The following is an 18,756-nucleotide window of genomic DNA, read 5'->3' as shown; positions in this document are numbered from 1 at the left end:
ACCAGCACAACTCCCCTTGATTTTCATGAACCTTTTCTTTTTTCTTCTCTTCCAGTCGGATAACTCGTTTGTCACACACATCAGAGGAAGGCGAAGATCATACGAGAGAGCCGGCGTTACTTTGTGTTTCACTAATGAGGCCTGTACTCTCCGCCTCCTTGCTTTTTTTTTTTTTTTTTTGCCTTGCTGCCCTTTGAAACAGCAACGACATGGTGCTACAACACTCTGGCAGTTTTTCCTTTTTCTCCCCCCCCCAAAAAAAAAGGAGCTCCGGGCTGCATTCCTGTTTGTGTGTGTCACTCAGTCTCCTTCGCACTTGTTCAAGGCTCCTAATAGCAGCCGACCTGACACAGAGACACCGGCCCAGTGGTGATAACGATTCAGATTCTCACCAAAGTGCAGACGATGACTTTACAAAGTTTCACTGAATAACGGAATCATGACAAATGCAGAACAGAGTCTTGACAAAGGAACAGAACTGTGGCTCATGTACTAGTGAGGAAAGGGAACTAAACCATAGATTTCCCTTAATTAAGAAACTGACAAACAGAACACACAAGTAAAACTGGCTCAGAAGGAAAAGCACCAAATATGTTGTGTTTTTATCTCGCTTTGTTGACATGCAAAGAAGACTCCTTCTACTCCTTCTCTTATTTATTTGGGATATGTCGACATGCCTCCAACATTTTACACTTTCTTATCCTCTATGTTTTGTTCTAACTTAGTTATTTTAACAGTTCATTCAAACAGTTTTTGTAATCCTTTTATTTTGCAATTGTAGTATCATCAGCTAATGGTTCTTTTCTTCCTGAACCCTTCATGTTTAAACTTGCTTTTATTTTGAAATGTCCAGTAGATGTTTCAGAGATATCCCTCTCAGTAAGGGTCTCTGTATTGGGGCTGTCAGCGTTAACATTTTTTTTTTGGGCCCTAGCTTGTCTACAAACCCCCCAACGATGAGAAAAGTCCATCCTCTCCGTCTTTTCCCTGCTCCACCTTTCAAAAAAATGTGTGCTCAAACAGTCCGTTTTGGAGATTCTCCATTTACGACATCACAAAGGGCAGTAGCCCCTCCCACAGCTAGGTGTTTGTTCTGCCTTCTCACCGTAAACAATCAGGCATGGAGCGAGAAAGCCTGAGCCAACCAAGCTCTTCCTGTTTCAGTGGTTTTATCTCGTTAATCAAGTGTGAGGAGTTTTTTGAAGAATCACTACACTTGCAAAATGATTCTCTTAAACTCGGACAAACCCTCTGAATCCTGACATGAGGACTGTGATGTTTTTCCTCTGTGTTAGTCGGCGTGTAAACACACTCCTCCGCAAATCCTTACAAACACCCAATCAGGACCCCGGGGCGGTGATCCTGACAGTGGCTAACTAAAACGGCATAACTGCTGCTTTGATCTCCTTTAATGACATGAACAGCGTTTGATGTCCAAACAGTCGAACACAGCATCTTTCGAGTTTCCCGGGCTGCTGAGCTTTTTTTTTGCCTCCGCCGGACCGCTGAGCACGGACCGCGTTGACGCTTTTTTGCAACAGGCCAGTTTAAAAAAAAAAAAAAGAAAAAAAAAGGAGGGCATGGGAATCCGGGTTGTACTTTTTCAGCTGTCACACCAGGAGGTGCGTCTTATTTTTAGGTAACCAACCCCATTCTCCTTTTTAAAAAAATGGGCGCTTAGAAGTTGAAAATTGCCAACATCAAGAGCTTCCTTGAATTAGGATGCCCCGCAATGCAAGTGTGTTATATAATGCCATGACTGGAGGGAGAGGGAAAGTAGAGCACAGGGGTAGAGATTAAAAAAGTTTCTGCATAAAAAGAGAGGAGGGGGGGTGAGGAAGAGATGAGCATGAAAGGGAAAGGGGAGGGAGGGATTGAAAAAGAGACAGAGGAGATAGAAATACAGTATAATGAAAAAAGAGAAGGGGGGGGATTAGGTCAGGCAGTGAGTGAAGGGGTCCGCTTCGTACAGCAGGAGCAGCCTCGAGGCCCTGCAGGCTTCAGGAAGGCCGGTCAATCCTTCTCCTATCTGTCAAGGCGTCCCTTCTTTTTTTTTTTTTTTTTTTCATTAAGATAATGGAGCATTTCCTTAATTGGCAGAGCACAGTTAAGGACCGAGGTTTTGTTTGCCAACACGTCAGGAGTAGAATTATTTCCACTACATTTACAGCACAGTGTTGCTTGGATCTCTCTCATTAAAAAAAAAAAGAAAAAACACAGACTTCCCGCTGACCGTGCGGAGCTTTTCTGCAGGGAAAAAAATCTGCAGAAAGAGGGCCAAACACCACAAACAAAAAAAAAAGAGAGAAGAATAAAACACATTTATCTCCTTTCTCACCATCCCCAGCCGGCTTGTAAAGGAAGAGACAGAAACTTCTCTATCTGTTTACTGTTATTGTTTTTCTCCAATCATAAACCCTTACCTCTGCCTGCTATTGTGTGCTTTTTTTCCTCCCCTCACTGTTTTTGGAAAGAGTTATGCATCGAGCTCGTATGATGTGTATCTTTAAATTTGATTGAGGGTATTTGCAGTGGGGGGGAGTTATTGGATTTCAGTGTTATTGTCTCACCTTTTTTTTTTTCCTCCCCTCCCTCTCTGTGTTTTTAATGTCGGGGATGGATATCCGCTGCAGCAGCACTGATCTCACTGTTCTTGCTCATTAGTTGGGATTCACAGTCGCAACAATAAGACATGCACTTCTTTAAGTCCGGCCATTACCCGGTTTAACAATGTGCACCAGCCAAGAGAAGGAAAAAAAAAAGTCCATTATATCTGCAGCTCATCATCTCGAGCATCCACACGAGACAAAGGGTCTGTGAAGCTGCTTCATTGCAAAAGGGTTCATCTATCACTTAAGTCAGGAGTGAGGAATAAAAAAAAAAACACATATGTGGTGCCGGGATCAAATATTGTGACTTCTATTGAGGCTCCAGGGGGAATGAGCGTTATATGAAACAGACCAAGGCTTCTGACTGGAGTGTGTCTTCAAGTATGATTTCAAAACGTGCAGAAGCAAGACTAATTATCAGAAGAGTTTTAGCCTGGTTGAAGGGGAAGCCTTTCATTTTAAAACCTTGGCCTTGCTTTAATATTTTAAAACAGCTGTAGAACATTCTTGGTCTCTAACTTCTCTATGATTAGAAAATGTTCTGTTTCCTAGACCAAGACATAATGCCATTTTGCTTGCATTCTCTTGTACGTCTACATCAGAATCAAACTCGTGCACTCCACAGAGAAATCATAACAAAACTCTGCTATCATGTTAGTTAGAGATGCACCGATTTGTCCTAGAAAGATTTTCAGCATGCTCATCCTTGATTAGCGACTGGCCGGTTTCTCTCAAATCTAACTGACCTTGTGTCTCAGATTCAAGCCGCACATTTAATGCACACAGGCAAGCTAACACGTCAGCAGTGTGGACGTGCGGTGCTCATCGGCAAGAGTGGAAAAAAACACATCGACATACAGGAGGAGAAATAATGGTCACTTCCATGCATTTGCTCCTCGTGCCAAAAAGTACCTAGTTTTTTTTCTGCGCCAGCACTGTACATATATGTGTGTGTGTGCACTCTCTCTCTCTCTCTCTCTCTTTTGCTCCCCTGGGCTGGGCGAGAGAACAGTACATTATCATGTTATTGAATTCATATACCTTTAATATTCTTTGGTTATGGTTGGGCACTGAATGATAAAACCTCAGCGTGTGTGCGTGTGAGTGAAAAAGTTTGACCATGAAGTGTTTGCAGGAAATATTGTGAGAATGGGAGTACCTGGTGTAGCTGTATTTTGGGGATTTTTATGCCTTTATTTTAGGGATAGGACGGTGGATAGAGTCAGAAACTGTGGAGAGAGAGAGTGAGTGGGGAACAACATGTGAGATAGGAGCCACAGGTTGGATTCCAACCTGGGCCGCCCACTCTCCAGGACTTAAGCCTCTGTGCATGAAGTATGCGAATAAACCGCTAGGCCACCAGCACCCTGAATCTGGTGCAGCTTTGAAGCTGTTTTTAAAAAAAAGTTAGCCTGATTAGCGGTCAGATTTCAAATTGCATGTTTAGAACAATTAGTTTTTTTTGCAAAAAGTTGGAAAAAGAATCAGGATGTCAAAACTTGCAAAAATCATAATTGCAATCAGAAATGCAATCTTTGCATCTCAAAACTGTAGGACCAATAAATCTCAAAAATCTTTAAAAAAAAAAAGTCAGACACAAAGGCTGAGGGTAGGGAGCGATAAAGGAAAAGCTCATAAAGAGAGACACTGGTTAGTGGTAAAAGTAAGATAGCAGGGGCGTTGAGACGGAGCAGCTGCTACTTTAACACACCTGTCACTGGAATCAAAGGCCCTAATCAAAATTTTATCAATTAATTGATCTTTCCTCTTGTGCTTTGCCATCGAGTGCAATCGAGATTCCCCCTGACTCCTGCCCCCTCCAAAAGCGCGCCGTGCTCTACAACATAAACTGTGTTCATTAGCAATGATCAAGGAATTCTCTAATGTGAGCCGAGCTGTGATATGATGGCTGTCCCCCCCCCCACCACCACCCCCCCGACTTCGTTAGTTTGCAGCACAACTCGCACTCGCTGAACTCACTATCACATCCTGTTGTTATTCTCAACGCCTCCCTCTTGTTGTGTGTTTTTCTCTCTCAGGGTAACCAAGAGGCCACCAACCCCCCAGAAGCGATGGCCCAGCCGTACACCCCAGCCCAGTACCCTCCCCCACCACAGAACGGCATCCCCGCAGAGTTCGCGGCGCCGCACGCCCTCCCGACACAGGACTACACCGGGCAGAGCCGGGTCCCCGAGCACGCCATGACCCTCTACACGCCCACGCAGACGCACAGCGAGCCGGCCGGCACCGACAACAGCACGCCCGCCATCACCGCCACCACGACCGCACCGGTCAGTGTCCTCCATCACCTGCAAACACTGTTCCCAACACGCTGTCAGCAAGTAAAAAAAACATTATTATCAATATTACACTTTTTCCTTTTGCATTAACCTCTGCCAGATGTTTAGAGAAGATTTAACGTTTAAATTCAAAACGTTTGATTGTGATTTAAGAGGCTAATATTTCTATCTGTCTTTTGTTTTTCTGAGTCAAGTGTTCTGTAATGCTTGTTTTCTCTTACTAACGTCTGCCACAGCCTTACGAAATGAAATCTTTAGCTCTTGTGCTCAGGGAAGTTTGACATTGTCTCATTTGGTGCAATAGAACAGCATGTCTCTGTGTTGTTCAGAGATACAGAAGCTAAAGGCCTCACAGATCCAAACTACCAATCCAACATACAGAGGTGCTCCTTGTCCGACGGGCAAGGCAGGCAACTGCTCGGGGCCCCAGACCAGTAGGGGGCGCTCACAGACTTAAAACCAAAGCAGTGGCTCAAAATGTGCAAATTTTGCAACGACAATCCCTTTGGGTGCCCCATCTGAAAGCACTCACTCTATCGCTTAGAACAGTGCTTCCCAGAGTGTGGGCCGCAGACCCCTGGTGGTCTGTGTGGGTACTACAGGCGGGCCGCGAAAAGGCCAATATTGCAATATTTACCATGAGCCAACCCCTCAAACAGACAGAGTGATTAGTAAGGCCTGTCATGGACATAATATCAGATGATATTTTATAATCTGTTTAGTAAACTTTTGTGTCTATCTTGCCATAAGATCATGTTGTCATGTCCAATAGTTTACCCTTGCTGAAAGTGGGAGCTGTAGTCATAACTTTTATCTTATGACGGGCCCCGGAGTAATTTTGTGTTTCAAAGTGGGCCGCGACAGTCTTAAGTTTGGAAAAAGGCTGGCTTAGAAAACCAAAGTTTCTCAATGAACGCAACTGAAGAAAAATGAAGAGGAATTAGCCGTCGATAGGAAGGAAGGGTAAAGGAAGAGGAGGAAACGTCATCTAGCAGACATGACGGTGATGAACGCTGGTTGGACGGGCCCCCTAATTGATTTTAGACGGACTCTAGAATCGCCACTGCCAACATAGTAGGAGCCACAGGGGTGGATTCAAACCCAACCTCTTGGAGGAACATAGCCTCCATACATGGGGCACATGCACTAACCATTAGGTCACCGGTGCCCCCCCCCCCCCCCCCTACTTTCCTATTCTTTAGAAAGATTTATTTTTATTTATAGCCCTCCTATGGCTTCATGTGTGACTGTGCCTGGTCCTGATTATAGTTTTTTTTTTTTTTTTTTTTCACATGTCACCATAAGGCTGCATGTATTTAAAGTACTGGCACTCCCAAGTAGGGAAGAAAAAAAAAACAAACCCCTGGCAATGCTGTGTGTCGAGATAGAAGGCTTGGAAGTGAGTGAAATTCTGAATTATACATTAAACATTTCCGCCCTTGTGTGCTGATGCTCTTATATGGAAAGCCTTGACCTGGGATTTACCTTCACAAGAGGCAGATGTAGATAAAAAAAAAAAGGAGGAGGAGGACGACTTAGCTGCAAACTTGAGAGGCGTGTTCAGAGAGTCAGATAATGCATGCGGAGATGAAAAAAAAAAGAAGACCTTCAGACCCTTCCTCTCTCTCCCTTTAGCGTGAAAAAACACCTGCTGGGGAAGAGGTCACGGCGAGGGCACGGGCGCTCCTGAGACGGATCTGGGTCACTCATAAAAGAGACGGTTAATAACTCCATTCTCTCTCTGCCGCACAATTACAGAGCGTCGATGAACATTTGGCAAGCGGGGGGAAAAAGTGCTTATGAAGCACATGCAGAGCGGAGGCAACGGCGTATTATCATCTGCCTATAATGTCGCAATGTTTGATTTGAAGATTTGTGTGACGCTCTCCGACTGCTTCCCGCGGTTATAACACCGCACTTATACAGTAATGGCCGACACACGAGAGAGTTTAAAGTGAGCAGAGACTTGGCAGGAGGTTCAGCTACCCCCCCTCCCCCCTCCCCCCACCCCACCACTCACTATCTCCCACTGTCTCCCCCCCCTTCTCTCTCTCTCTCTACATTTGATTTGATTTCATGTTGCTCACCCGCTGTGAAGAAAGCCCAGAGACGGTGGCCATGGAGAGATGAGAGCTTGCCTTCATGCTCCCCCTCTCTCTGTCTCTCTCTCTCTCTCTCTCTCTTTTTGCGCCCGTCCCTCTACTCTCCTTCTCTCCTCCACCCGTTTTTTTTTCTTTTCCCCCAGTGAGGACAGAGGGATGAGATTAGTGGGGTGTAAACACAGAGTCTAATCCTCGGTGGGGCCGCTGCTGTAGTGTTGCCCACCGCTGTGTCCCCCCCCCCCCCGCTTTTATGACAGACCCAGCCTGTTTTGCTCTGGGTGCCACAGACGGGCCCGGGCGCCTTTGATTAGGGCACCCTGCAGGAACACAGATTGAAGGAGCAGATCAGCAACTCTCTCTCTCTCTCTCCCCCCCTCCGTCACACTCGCCCTCCTCCCTTGGCTCGACTCTGCTGCGCTCAGCTCCTCTTTCCCCCCCGCGACGGCGCTTCACTCTGCACATCTTCTCTCGACTTAAAGACATAAAAAAGAGTCAAGAGAGAGGAGTGAAAATTCAGTGGAACGTATGGATTCTGTGTGTATTCCCCGCAGAGAGCAGGGAGTGTGTATGTTTTAATGAGGCGCAGGGACTCTCTGTTTCTGTCTGTGTCTACCAGTATGCTCCGTCTATACTGGGGGGGGGGGGGGGGGGGAGGTGGTGCTGTCCAGAGCCAGAGACCTCTGGGACCTCGCTCGGTTGCCGTGTTCAAACAAGCCGACTTGAAAGAAAGCGGGGCGGCTTGAGGAAGAGAGACAGACCCCAACTTTTTTTTTTTTTTCACCAAATCCTCCGAGATGACGGGGAGCAGAGGGCTGCCAGCGAGCTCCACTGGAGAAGAAGAAGAAGAAAAAAAAACCCTGAGCTCGTTATCTGGCTCAGTTCAAATAGTCTGAGGTTTTGGTTGGATTTCATGAGTAATCATTCTCTTCTCAGATAACAAATTAATGGCAGTGGTGTTAGGGCAGCACTCAATTTTCAGATTTTCCACAGCGGCATGAAGACTTTCCAAAGGGTGTTCTGGGGCGACTGTGATAACATGAACACACGAGGGGCAAGCAGACATGTGGGAGCACACACACACTTGCTGTGTTCTCCCATGAGCTGCGTTTCAGACACGACTTGGGAGTAGATTTTAGAGGCGATTCTGGTCGGCCATCATTTAAAACAGGACGACTGAGCTATCTAGAAGTGGGTGGAGCCACTGATTTCCCCCTGCTGTTGAATATCAATCGGCGCAATGATACTTTCCTGGTATGTAGCTTGTTAGCTTGTTTATGTGTCAGAGGCTCATGGCAGTTTTTTTGCATGAACACCTCCCTCTCCAGCTTTCAGCCCTGCCACATTGTTGGGAGTTTCTACAATCTCCCTGTGCACCCCCTCTTAAGTCAATGTTAGTGTTTCCACCGCAGCGGCACTCTGCTCTGCTCCGCCCCCAAAATACGCACCACTGCTACTTTCAGTGGAACCATCTGGAGCCACCCAGACAGGAAGTCACACAAGGGCAAAGCATAGAGCGACTTGTCGATTTCCAAATAAAACACAATACAAAGGCTCCTGATCGTGTGTCCAACCACCATCACATCAAAAAATTGCACCGAATAAAAAAACAAACAACCGCGGAAATGCAAAGTAAGCCGTTGCTTTCCCGTTGTTTTCTTTTATTCCCGCGTGATCTTGTAGTTCTCCTGGGATCTTGTGAGTCCTGCTGCTTATGGCAATGCTTACACTTCAGACACAGACAAAGTGAGGTAAGGTGTGCGCCGTCGGACGAAGCGAAACCACAGCGGAGACGGAACTCTGTGCACACCGATTCTGTGTGGAATCTACCAGTTAGGTACGCTGTGTGTAAAAAGCACAATGACAGTGACATCACAAGAGTTTAATTCAAGGAGAACAAACAGACTTTCCAACCGAAGAAAATTGTCTTTTTTTTTTGGTCTAAAAAACATATAGCAACCAAATCAACTTCTTAGCTGCATATCTGAATAGAGAGTCCTTCAAACGGCTGCACATCTCCTCTGAGGAAGAGTGGCCGAAGAGAACTTCAACTGCTACATACCATTGGTAACATCCTCTATGGAGAATATTCACAGGATTACAACTGTCGCCCAAAATAACTCCTCTTCCTTCCACCACTTGGGAGGGGGGGGGGGGGGAGCGGCCCGTCTACTCCACGCTCACTTTCTTTACACCCGCTGCTCTCCCAGGTGATGGAGGGGGATATATATTTGCAGCTTCTTCAGAAAACCAAAACAAACAGTGGAGGAACCGGGAGTAGAGGGGAAGAGAGAAAGAAAATAAAAATAATAAATTAAAGCTCAGGCATTATAATTCTTGAGAGCGACGACTCAGTATCCCCCCAACTATTTAATCGGATGTAATCTACCTGCTTGGCAGCATTCCAATCAGATAGTTTCAATTATGCTCTTGTAATGCCACTCTGCGAGGAGAGAGGGGGGGAAAGTGCTGAGCGAAGCACTTTGCAGGCGATTTGCAAAATAACAGCGAGGGGAGTCTTTTAGAGGAATGACTGAACGGGAAGCCGGTAGAGTTGCCGGAGTTGACAGCTCTCTCACTCTCTGGTTTGCTGGCTTCAGCGGTGACGGCATGTTTTGCATCCCCCCCCACCCTCCTCCTCCTCCTCCTCCTCCTCCTCCTCTCTGTGACAGCAGCTGTCGGGACAGTAAAGTGCCACTGAAGGTGGCCTCCTATGGTAATACAGAGGTAATTATTTTCCACTGAAACACCACCATCTCACAACCAGGCGGGCGGGCGGGCTGGAGCCTTCGGGGAGCGGTGTGCACAGGCAAGCGTTCCAGATCTCAGTGACACCCCAAGTTATTGAGTTAGTAGGATGCAGTCTGGGAATGCTTGGGAGTCAGCGATTCTGTATTTGTGTTCTCCGTGTGTGTGTGTGTGTGTGTGTGTGTGTGTGTGTGTGTGTGTGTGTGTGTTTGCCCCCGATGTCAGCGTGCTGCCGTCCTGTCTGAAAGTTAATCTGGGTGTTTGCAAACAACCGCGCCTGCTGGGATAAAAAGAGCAGACAGACAGAAAGAGGACAGCGGTGCTCTGTAGTCTGGAAACATACGCTAAAGGTCGATAGTGTCATGTGTGACCGATGAAACAGATTGACCCGCGGGGGCCTCTGGTACCTTGTCACCCTCCACGGTCCCAGCATCTGTCTGCAATGTGTCACCCACCCCCCGGGGCCCCAACATGGCTACTCAGGCTATTAACCTCCAGCACGCGAGGACACAGCAGAGTTAAGACCCCACTCCGCCCCAACTCTCTCTCTCTCTGTCACAAATCCACTCTCCACACCAGCCGGGCCCGAGTTTGCCACATTCCCCCGCTGCCCGTGTCCTTCTCCACTTGTTAACCTCTGGGTCCTGGATGCCTTCAAAAAGCCCAAAAGACGGAGACTCGGGGAAGCTGCTGCCACCGATCCCGCTCTTACCTGTACGGCTGCGGGGGGGGGGGGGGGGGGGGGGAGACAAAGTGGGACCTTGAATCAAACAACTGTCACCGCTAACAATGTATGTCACTGTCTCGGAATGGGCCATAAAAAGCGAATAAATGACGGCCATTACAGTGGAGATTGTGATTATGATAATGAGAATAATAAAGGCGATCATCATTACGATCATGATGATAATGATAATACTGTGATGATGAATTATAATGAATAAATCTCTACCCCATTTCCTAAATGGTGGGAGATGTATCACTAAGAGTGGCCCGCAGCCATCTGACAGCCTCAGAGCGGGGCGAGGGTTATCATCGTGTGAGCGTGCGCGTTTAGTGTGTGTGAGTGTGTGTGTCATTTGAACCGTTTCTACTCTGGCAACAACCTGCTCCCCCCGTTCCACGTCTGTATCTCGGTACAAGATTGTGTCTGTATGTGTGTGACTTCCCTGCCAGTGTATAGTGTGTTTGCCGTGCTCAGAGAGCACTTCCCGGGAGACCTCGCAGTTTACATATCACATTCAAACAGCTTTTTGTGCTCAATATCTGCCACTTCCACTCCACCGTGTCTCAGTCTCTCCCCCCCGCCCGCCCCCCCTCCGCTCTCACTTCCTTTATTTAGTCAGCCTTCTGAGTCACTAAATCAGGGTTCATTTTTTTGTTTGTTTTAATAATTTTTTGTTCTCTTGCAGAAAGGAGAAGATTCAAGCCAAAAAAAAGAAACACAGCGATGCCGTTTCTTTTTCTTTCTTTTTAAAAAATAAATAAATCAGACTGTATATATATATATATATATATATATATATATATATATATATATATATATATATATATAAGAATAGATTTAGCCTCTAGGTTTCAAACGCAAAGTCAGAATGCATCCAACTGCATGCATGCATGGGGCAACCCCACTGTTAGCTCAAAGATGTCTGATTGTATAGAAGTCTATGAGAAAACCAAACTTAGGTTTGCACTCCAGTTTTTAACCTAAGAAAATATTTTTCTTAAATGTTTCAATCAATCAATCAATCAATTTTTATTTGTATAGCGTCAACTCATAACAAGTGTTATCTCGAGACACTTTATAAAAAGCAGGTAAAAGACCTTACTTATTGCTATATTACAAAGACCCGGCCTATCCATTATGAGCACTTTAGCAAAGCAGCAAAAGTTACAGTGCTTGTGCTCTCAAGTTATTAGTTTAAGTTATTCTTTGTTCATTCTGAAGATTATGGTTTGAAGTTACAGTACAAAAAGACACAGGCACTACATGCATCGTATTTATTGATTTAATCAAACTGTCCACACTTTATGCTACTTTATTCAACAAAATGTCATCACAGTAGTCAAAACACTATTTCAGGCACTGACACCATTTCTATTGAAGATTTTTAAGGGTTAACTCAAATAATACTTCTTCTAAAGTTATTAATTCAATCCATGTTTGTGCTGCTTCAAACTGCCATCTATGTAATAAATCACAGAATAAATAGTGCAACACTGAATTTTGAGCTTTTAATCCAAACACGAGGATTCCACATGATCTACACCACAATGTGAATAAAAGAGAGGATTAACAATATACCATGAACAAATAGGATTTCTCCACAGTACACATCGGAAAAGAAACTGCCTCAAAAACAACAAAGTCCGTCTGAACAGACAAGCAGCCGGCAACCTGTGAGCGAAATCAATCAGAGGTGTCGCGCGGGGAAACAAGTGAGATTTGTCATTGACATCAGGCGCGTCATTTATATAGAAATGTCAGCATAGCATTCGCATAATGATGGAAAACAACAACGCTGAGGGCTGTGGGCCTCGCACACTTGATGGCTGTGTGCAAAAAAAACGTCACCAATAATGTGTCTTTAGTCTAGACATGTCAGGGCTCCGTGGGATCTATATCCACGCCTTTTTGTCAGCACTTCAATCTTCCCTGTTGCTCAAGAGCTAAGTGCAAGAGATTAATAAGTGGATTTGTAATGCACAACCTGAGGTTTGACACGATAAGTCATCGGCTGTTTATCGCTTTGGCTTTGCTCGCCAGATTTGAAAAATGGCAGACGCTGAGTAAGTTAGTTAGGCAGGCCTCCCCCACCCTGCATCCCACTACCCCCCCCCTCCTTTTTTTTCCAACCCCTCCCCTGTTCTGGTATAGTTCAGGGCCGGGAGGTAGAGTATACTGTAGCGGCTAATGAGCAGCTTGTGTCTCTCTTTTTCTGTTTGTTTCCCTCCGGCAGACAGATGATGTGACGCAAACAGAGGGCTCTCAGCAGCTCCAGCTCCAGCACTCAGACTCTTCAGAGAAGCAGCAGCCCAAAAGGTTACATGTCTCCAACATTCCCTTCCGCTTCCGGGACCCCGACCTAAGGCAAATGTTTGGGGTGAGTATACCTGGAAGGGACATCACAAGTCAGTCATCACAGTTTTTTTTTTTTGTAGGTCTAACTACGGTGGCCCTGAAGGCAAACTGTTAAAAAAAAGACATTTCACAGAAGGCAAAAACATTTCATTAAAAGCAAAAAAGAAAACATTTGAAAAACTTAAAAAATTGCTTGAAATAGACATTTATGTAAGTGAAATAATTTGTTTCATTACAATTCTTTTGCATTTTCCATTTACATCTCAGGAATTGAATATTTTTTTTGCATTCTGTTGACCCTCAGGGCCACCGTATGTAGCCCATAACATGAACAAAGGTTTCTATGGTGACCTGAGAACACGCTGACAATAATTCTACAAAGCCAAATTAGCCGTCAGGTAACCAGTCCAGTTGTAAAAACTCCAATCCGGTACCAAAGGAACGTTTTAATCAGGGTGTCCTGCAGTGTTTTATATTAGTACAGCTCCACCTCGCTCGCAACAGAGCGGACCTCTGCTATCATCAAAGAGTTATTACTATAATGAAGTGGCTTATTAAGCATCGGGGATAACAAGCAGAGGGGAAACATCCTCATAGAGGGGTGGGTATTTGTATAGTTCTTGGTTGTAATGTTTTGGAGTAGTTCCTGCTTGTTGCTTCAGCTAGCAGCTCAAACCGGGATGTGATAGCTTCAACGTGATCCATTGGGAACTGGGCTTGATCAAAAAACGTCCATTAAAAGTCCTAGATTTAGCTACAGTCACGCTCTGATTGAAATTGTTAGTGTCTCATAAAAAGGACGCCTACAAAGATTGGGGTTTTATCATTAAAACTTCAGATTTTTGTCTTCACACTTTGCTCTCTTCAATGCACCAGACTCCATTGACCAAAAAAAAGTAGTTTTAACTTGCAGAACAGGAGAGTTTCTGGTACCACCCTTTTTGAAATGACACCTTTTGTTTGAGTTATTGTGTACATTTTGTTTCCACTGACTGATTCTGATGCAACATGTTATTTGTGTAGTAAAGAAAACTGACTGCCAGAGCAGGTAAGGTAAAAAAAACTGTTTTCATCAATGGAGTCTGGTGGATTTGAAGTTAGCTATGAATGTTTCCTACTCAAAAGAATCATCTAATGATAAGTTGGTAGAGTCGGTCGTCTCTCAACCAGAAGGTCAGGGGTTTGATCCCCAGCTCCTGCAACCACATGTCCGATACGTGCAAGACACTGAACCCCAAGTTGCTCCCACTGCTTCTTCGTATGAATGGAATCAGCTTATACTGATGAACACTTTCCATCAGTGTGTGAATGGGTGTGAATGGGCTGGTGTGACCTGCCATGTAAAAGCTACAAAAGCACTATAAAAGCTCAAGTCCAGTCCAAATCCATTAGCTCAGTCTTTCAGGATCCTTTCCAAAATGTTACGAGAGTCCAAGAAATGAGGCAGTTAGAAGCATTTTAATTGAATGCACTGTTGTTTGTTTAGATGCATTTGACTGCAAAGATGAACACTGCAGTCATTGCAGCCTGTTGTTGGCTGCAGACTGAAATAATCTACAAAAACATTTTTGTACTAAAGGCATTAAGACATGGAAAAAGGTAGAGCCTTGGTTTAACTTTGCAGTAAATTAAACTTCAACGAGTGAGACGACTTCTTCTACCACTAGGGATCTAGTGACTTCATTGGTTACAAACGTCAGAGGAAATAAAATAAAAACGTTTTAACAAGTTTAGGGAGGTAAATAAAAAGAAGCCCAATTAGTCACAGAGGGGGGGCTGGTGTGAAAGAGATGAAACACACTGGTACATTAACACCAGGCTGAAGTTAGTAGAGATATAGAGTCAGTCCAGTATCAACGTTTGCTGAGAGATTTTAGCAATTAAATCAGTGAGAAGAACGCTGTCAACACAACTGACTTTAGTTCTTCAATTCCGGTCACTCATGTTTACCAAATATTTCCAAAAGGATACTTTTTGTTGTCACACTTCTGAAGTCCATCATTAAACTCTGTCAGCTAATATGAAGACTGGAGAAGAATTATTTGTTGAGGGGTCCGCTGCAGTACGATTACATGTCGGTATAGCAGAGGTCCTCAGCTAAAACTCTTCTCTTCCCTCCCTTCTGTCTCTCGGCCAATTAATGAGGCAATGAATAGTTCAACAGCTCACCCTTGTGTCTCGCAAAAGCCTCAATAAGAATTGAACCAAACATCCCCCGATTCAATAACTATAATGGATCTGAACGGAGACGATTGCCAAAAATGTACTTTAAATGTTGCGCGCTAATTGGACCATTAGAAGCCAGAGGCGTTAATTCTCATCGTTATGAAGACAACATCCAGCTGATGATATTAATTACTCGAGAGGCCTGGCTCGGGGTTTTTTATAAATTGCAGACAACATGGCTGCTCTCTCTCTCTCTCTCTCTCTCTGATTGTTGGTTTTATTGTTCCCAGCTCTGGTGCAGGTCGTGTGGAATCCAAATCGCCTCGGTAATTAGCTCGGAGGCTTTTGTGTGCCTGGCCGCCGCCCGCATGCAGATATACGATAGAAAATTGATCGCAGCCCACCCGTTCCCCCCCTCAATCACCCTCCTGCACCCACGTGGTGGTGCCCTGTTCCTTTCTTTCCTACATGCCCTGCCCTTCTCAGCGGTTGGCATAGCAGATATGGGGGTTGCAGGATTGATTGTCTTGGGGTAGGGCTTGGCAAAGGAGATAGCTGGTTGTTCTCCACCCTCTGACATGGCCTCCACAATGAGCCTTTTGTGTCATCAGCGTGTGCAAAATCCCTCTAGCTCTAATGGCTTCTGGAGCGCCATCGGCTCAATACGCCATTACTGCTGTGCATGAGTGAAACCCACACACATGAAGGCGATGGGAGGCCGAGGAAAAGAGGTGTGAAGGTGCGGCACAGCCCGCTAGAGAGGGGCCCGACAGGCAGAGAGAAAAGCTCGTTGGGGAGCTCCATCTGGCTCCTACACGGGGAGGAAGAATCCCAGCAGTATAGGAAGCTTTTTTGAGCCAGCACCCTAAAAAAAACACAAAAAAAGGGGAGGGGCCTGAGATGCACCCTGCCACGCCACTGGATTAAAGGGTGTGGAGCAACCTGTGAGCCTTTAACGAGGCACTGAATGAAGGGGCTCATTAAGGGCGACCACAGCGGACCCTTAATCAGTAATTAGAAACTGTGATCTCTGAGAGCTCACGAGTGAGAAAGGGAAATGAAAACACTCCGAGTGCGAACGAGAAGCTCTGTGCGCCGCCGCGCTCGCACTGCTCGAGGGTGCCCTCGTTTGTGCGACCGGAGTTCTTCAGCAGTGCTTCTCTCCGAGCATGTAAGGGCTCTCACAGCGCTCCCCCAGAGCAATCAGGACCTCTGCCCTCCTCCCCTCCTCCACCCCCATCCTGCTGTCACACTCACTGCTGTGCCCTAACATGCTCCACACACTGGAGCTCGGCTGCTGTTTGAATACACAGGGCTGCTGCTGCGGCGGCGGTGTAATTATAGGTTTCTGAAGAGCTTGAAGATATTCAAGCTAATCAAAGGTGGAGGCACAGCGGCCGCGATCTTGTTTGTGTTGCTTTCACATGAGGAGGCTGAAGGCATCAGCAGCACAGTGTGCAGTGATTTGATCAAGGATAAAGGCAGCAGGGTCCACTGCGCATTGAAGGACCATGCCACTAAACTGAAAACCTTTTGATTACCTTTTTGTTTGCATACCGTTCATTTTCTTGCTTTTTTCAAGAGATATTGCAAGTGCTGGAGAAAGGCCATCCATGGATTCTGATAGATTGGTTGAAGAATGATTTTTCGAAGCATTGGGGTCTCTGACCAAGCGGCCGTATTTGACAAGATTGTGAGTCAGAATGGGCTGCTGATTCTGCACATCATTTCCTGAAAAAGAGATAATGTAATAGAAGCCAAAGCAGACTCCAAAAGATTGTAATGAAAACCAAACCGATGCCCAGAATAGTTAAAAACATGTTAATTGGAGGAACAAAATTTACAATTTAGGTCAGCACTTGTATAAAAATATCTCTGATAAATGGGGTAAAAGATGCAAAAGCACTGGAGTGGGGCTCTGACGTGGGAGTACTTCTGCTTCTATCTTGCTTTTTCTATCGCTGTTCAATTTATCTATTCAAACAAATGGATGTATGATCGAGCTGCAGCCTCTTAGATGACGTCAGCCTCTCTTGTCCTCCCTTTGGAGACTCCTCCCATTGAAGCTATTGTTTATCGGTGCTGCTGAGGCAGCTGTTTCTGTGTGTGTGTGTGTGTGTGTGTGTGTGTGTGAGTGGGTGGGTGGGGATAGCAGTGCATGAGATCACTGGTGAGCAGCGAGCAGTCCCCAGCGCCATGTGGAAATCCACAAAGACGACTTCCTCTGAAACTAATTAATCGACGCCACAAGCCCATTACGCTCGGTTAAAACAATTAGCATCTGCACATTGCGTGGGGGAAAGCATTGTCATCTCAGGCGAGAAAGGGGGCATCACGCTGGGATATAAATGCCTGTGTGTGTGATCGAGCCAGCACTTCCCCATTCGAAATCAATGAAGCTAAGCGCCATATGAAGCAGCTGTGTGGATATGGGATCTATGGAATGTCTTTTCCAGAACTTATATAGGGGGAGGAGATGCCCCCTGCTGCAACAGGAAAGAGTTCAAATCACCAACCAAGAGAATTTGTTTTCCTTTAAAACCAGGATCCTACATTAAAGTATCTTGGGATCTAAATGACCAATTGGTACCAATTGTTTGCTCAAGTTGAAGGACACAGCTGACAGCCATAAGATGGGCTGTAACCCTCAGGGGCGCATTCACATAATCAAAGTATTCTCACTTTAAGTGTTGTTTTTTTGCCACTGATATACTTCTTCTAAGTGCCTAAACGCATTACACAAACCTACGTAAATAAGCCCCTTTTTTAAACACTAAGATGCCTTCAGTTTAACCTAATGTTTACAACCACCAGACTCCAACGATAAAAAAGAGTCATTTTACAGAGAAAACATGAGTTTTATGGTCTACTGCTCCCTCAATGGGGTAGCTTTGTAATATTTTGAGAGTGTGGGGTTTTTAAATGGTAACCACTGATTGAATGTTTGAGTCGCACATGGCAACACCGATTCATTGGAGGAGCAGCGCCTGAGTTTCAGGAAGTAAAATGTCTGTTTTTTTGTTTTATGGAGGGAGTGTGGTGGCTGTTAAGTCAAACCATGTAAAAAAAAAATGTCTTCCTCTTTAACACAAGTTAAACATCTGTAGGGATGCTTTCAATGTATGAGACAGCTCAAATTACCATCTGAGCCAATTAGTGGAAAAAACAAGAGCTTTTAGTGGATGTTCTTTGATTGGGCATATTTGCAATCCAAGGATTAATTTGCAATCATCAACTTTGGGAGTTCTTAGATTTTTGGTACCTTGTGAAATCAAGTTCCTACATTCAGAAAGAATTACCATTGTGCTTGGTGTGGTGAGGCTACTGCAAATCCTCTCAAGTGCAGGGAACATATGTGCCTTTCTCCAACCCGTAGACCCTTACCGTCTCAAGCCCACTCCACTCGCTTCAGCCAGATAATAGCCAGCTCCTCCTAACCCCTATTAGTGGCTCAGTCAAACGATCCATCCATTCCCATTGAGCGTCGACCGCATGGAAGGCCCATTTCTTCCCTGTTGTGCCGAAATGAAGGCGACGCGGACCGCTTGACAGGGTAATTACTTTTAATGAAATAATACGGCCATCGTAGACAGCAATTAAAAGTCTCTCTCACTCCACTCATTAGAGGAACTTACAGTTTACTTTCATTCCTCCCTTTTCTAATGATCCGAATGGCAGGCCTGTTAAATCGAAAGGGCTGGAGCATGTTAACCCCCGGGGACTGGCCCTCAGGTCCTGTTGACTGCGAGAGC

At 45.3% G+C, this 18,756-nt stretch overlaps 1 protein-coding gene across 5 annotated transcripts in view; it reads left to right on the top strand.

Moving 5' to 3' along the window:
• The window catches only part of LOC109994097 (RNA binding protein fox-1 homolog 3), a 441,124-nt gene that overhangs the window by 387,767 nt on the left and 34,601 nt on the right, over positions 1-18,756 (top strand). For 2 of the 5 annotated variants that reach the window (XM_029279957.2, XM_029279959.2), the window contains exons 1-2: positions 4,627-4,951; positions 12,717-12,860. In XM_029279957.2, the coding sequence (XP_029135790.1) occupies positions 4,682-4,951; positions 12,717-12,860 (414 nt within the window). In that variant the 5' untranslated portion in view covers positions 4,627-4,681. Of the gene's footprint in view, positions 1-4,626; positions 4,952-12,716; positions 12,861-18,756 lie in introns of those variants that run through there. The other 3 variants (XM_029279958.2, XM_029279960.2, XM_065965158.1) reach the window with 3 other exon arrangements.

The sequence above is a fragment of the Labrus bergylta genome, chromosome 16 (assembly GCF_963930695.1).
Source record: "Labrus bergylta chromosome 16, fLabBer1.1, whole genome shotgun sequence".
Classification (NCBI taxonomy): domain Eukaryota; kingdom Metazoa; phylum Chordata; class Actinopteri; order Labriformes; family Labridae; genus Labrus; species Labrus bergylta.
Note: the sequence above shows the minus strand (reverse complement) of the source record. Positions and strands in the feature narration are given on the sequence as shown.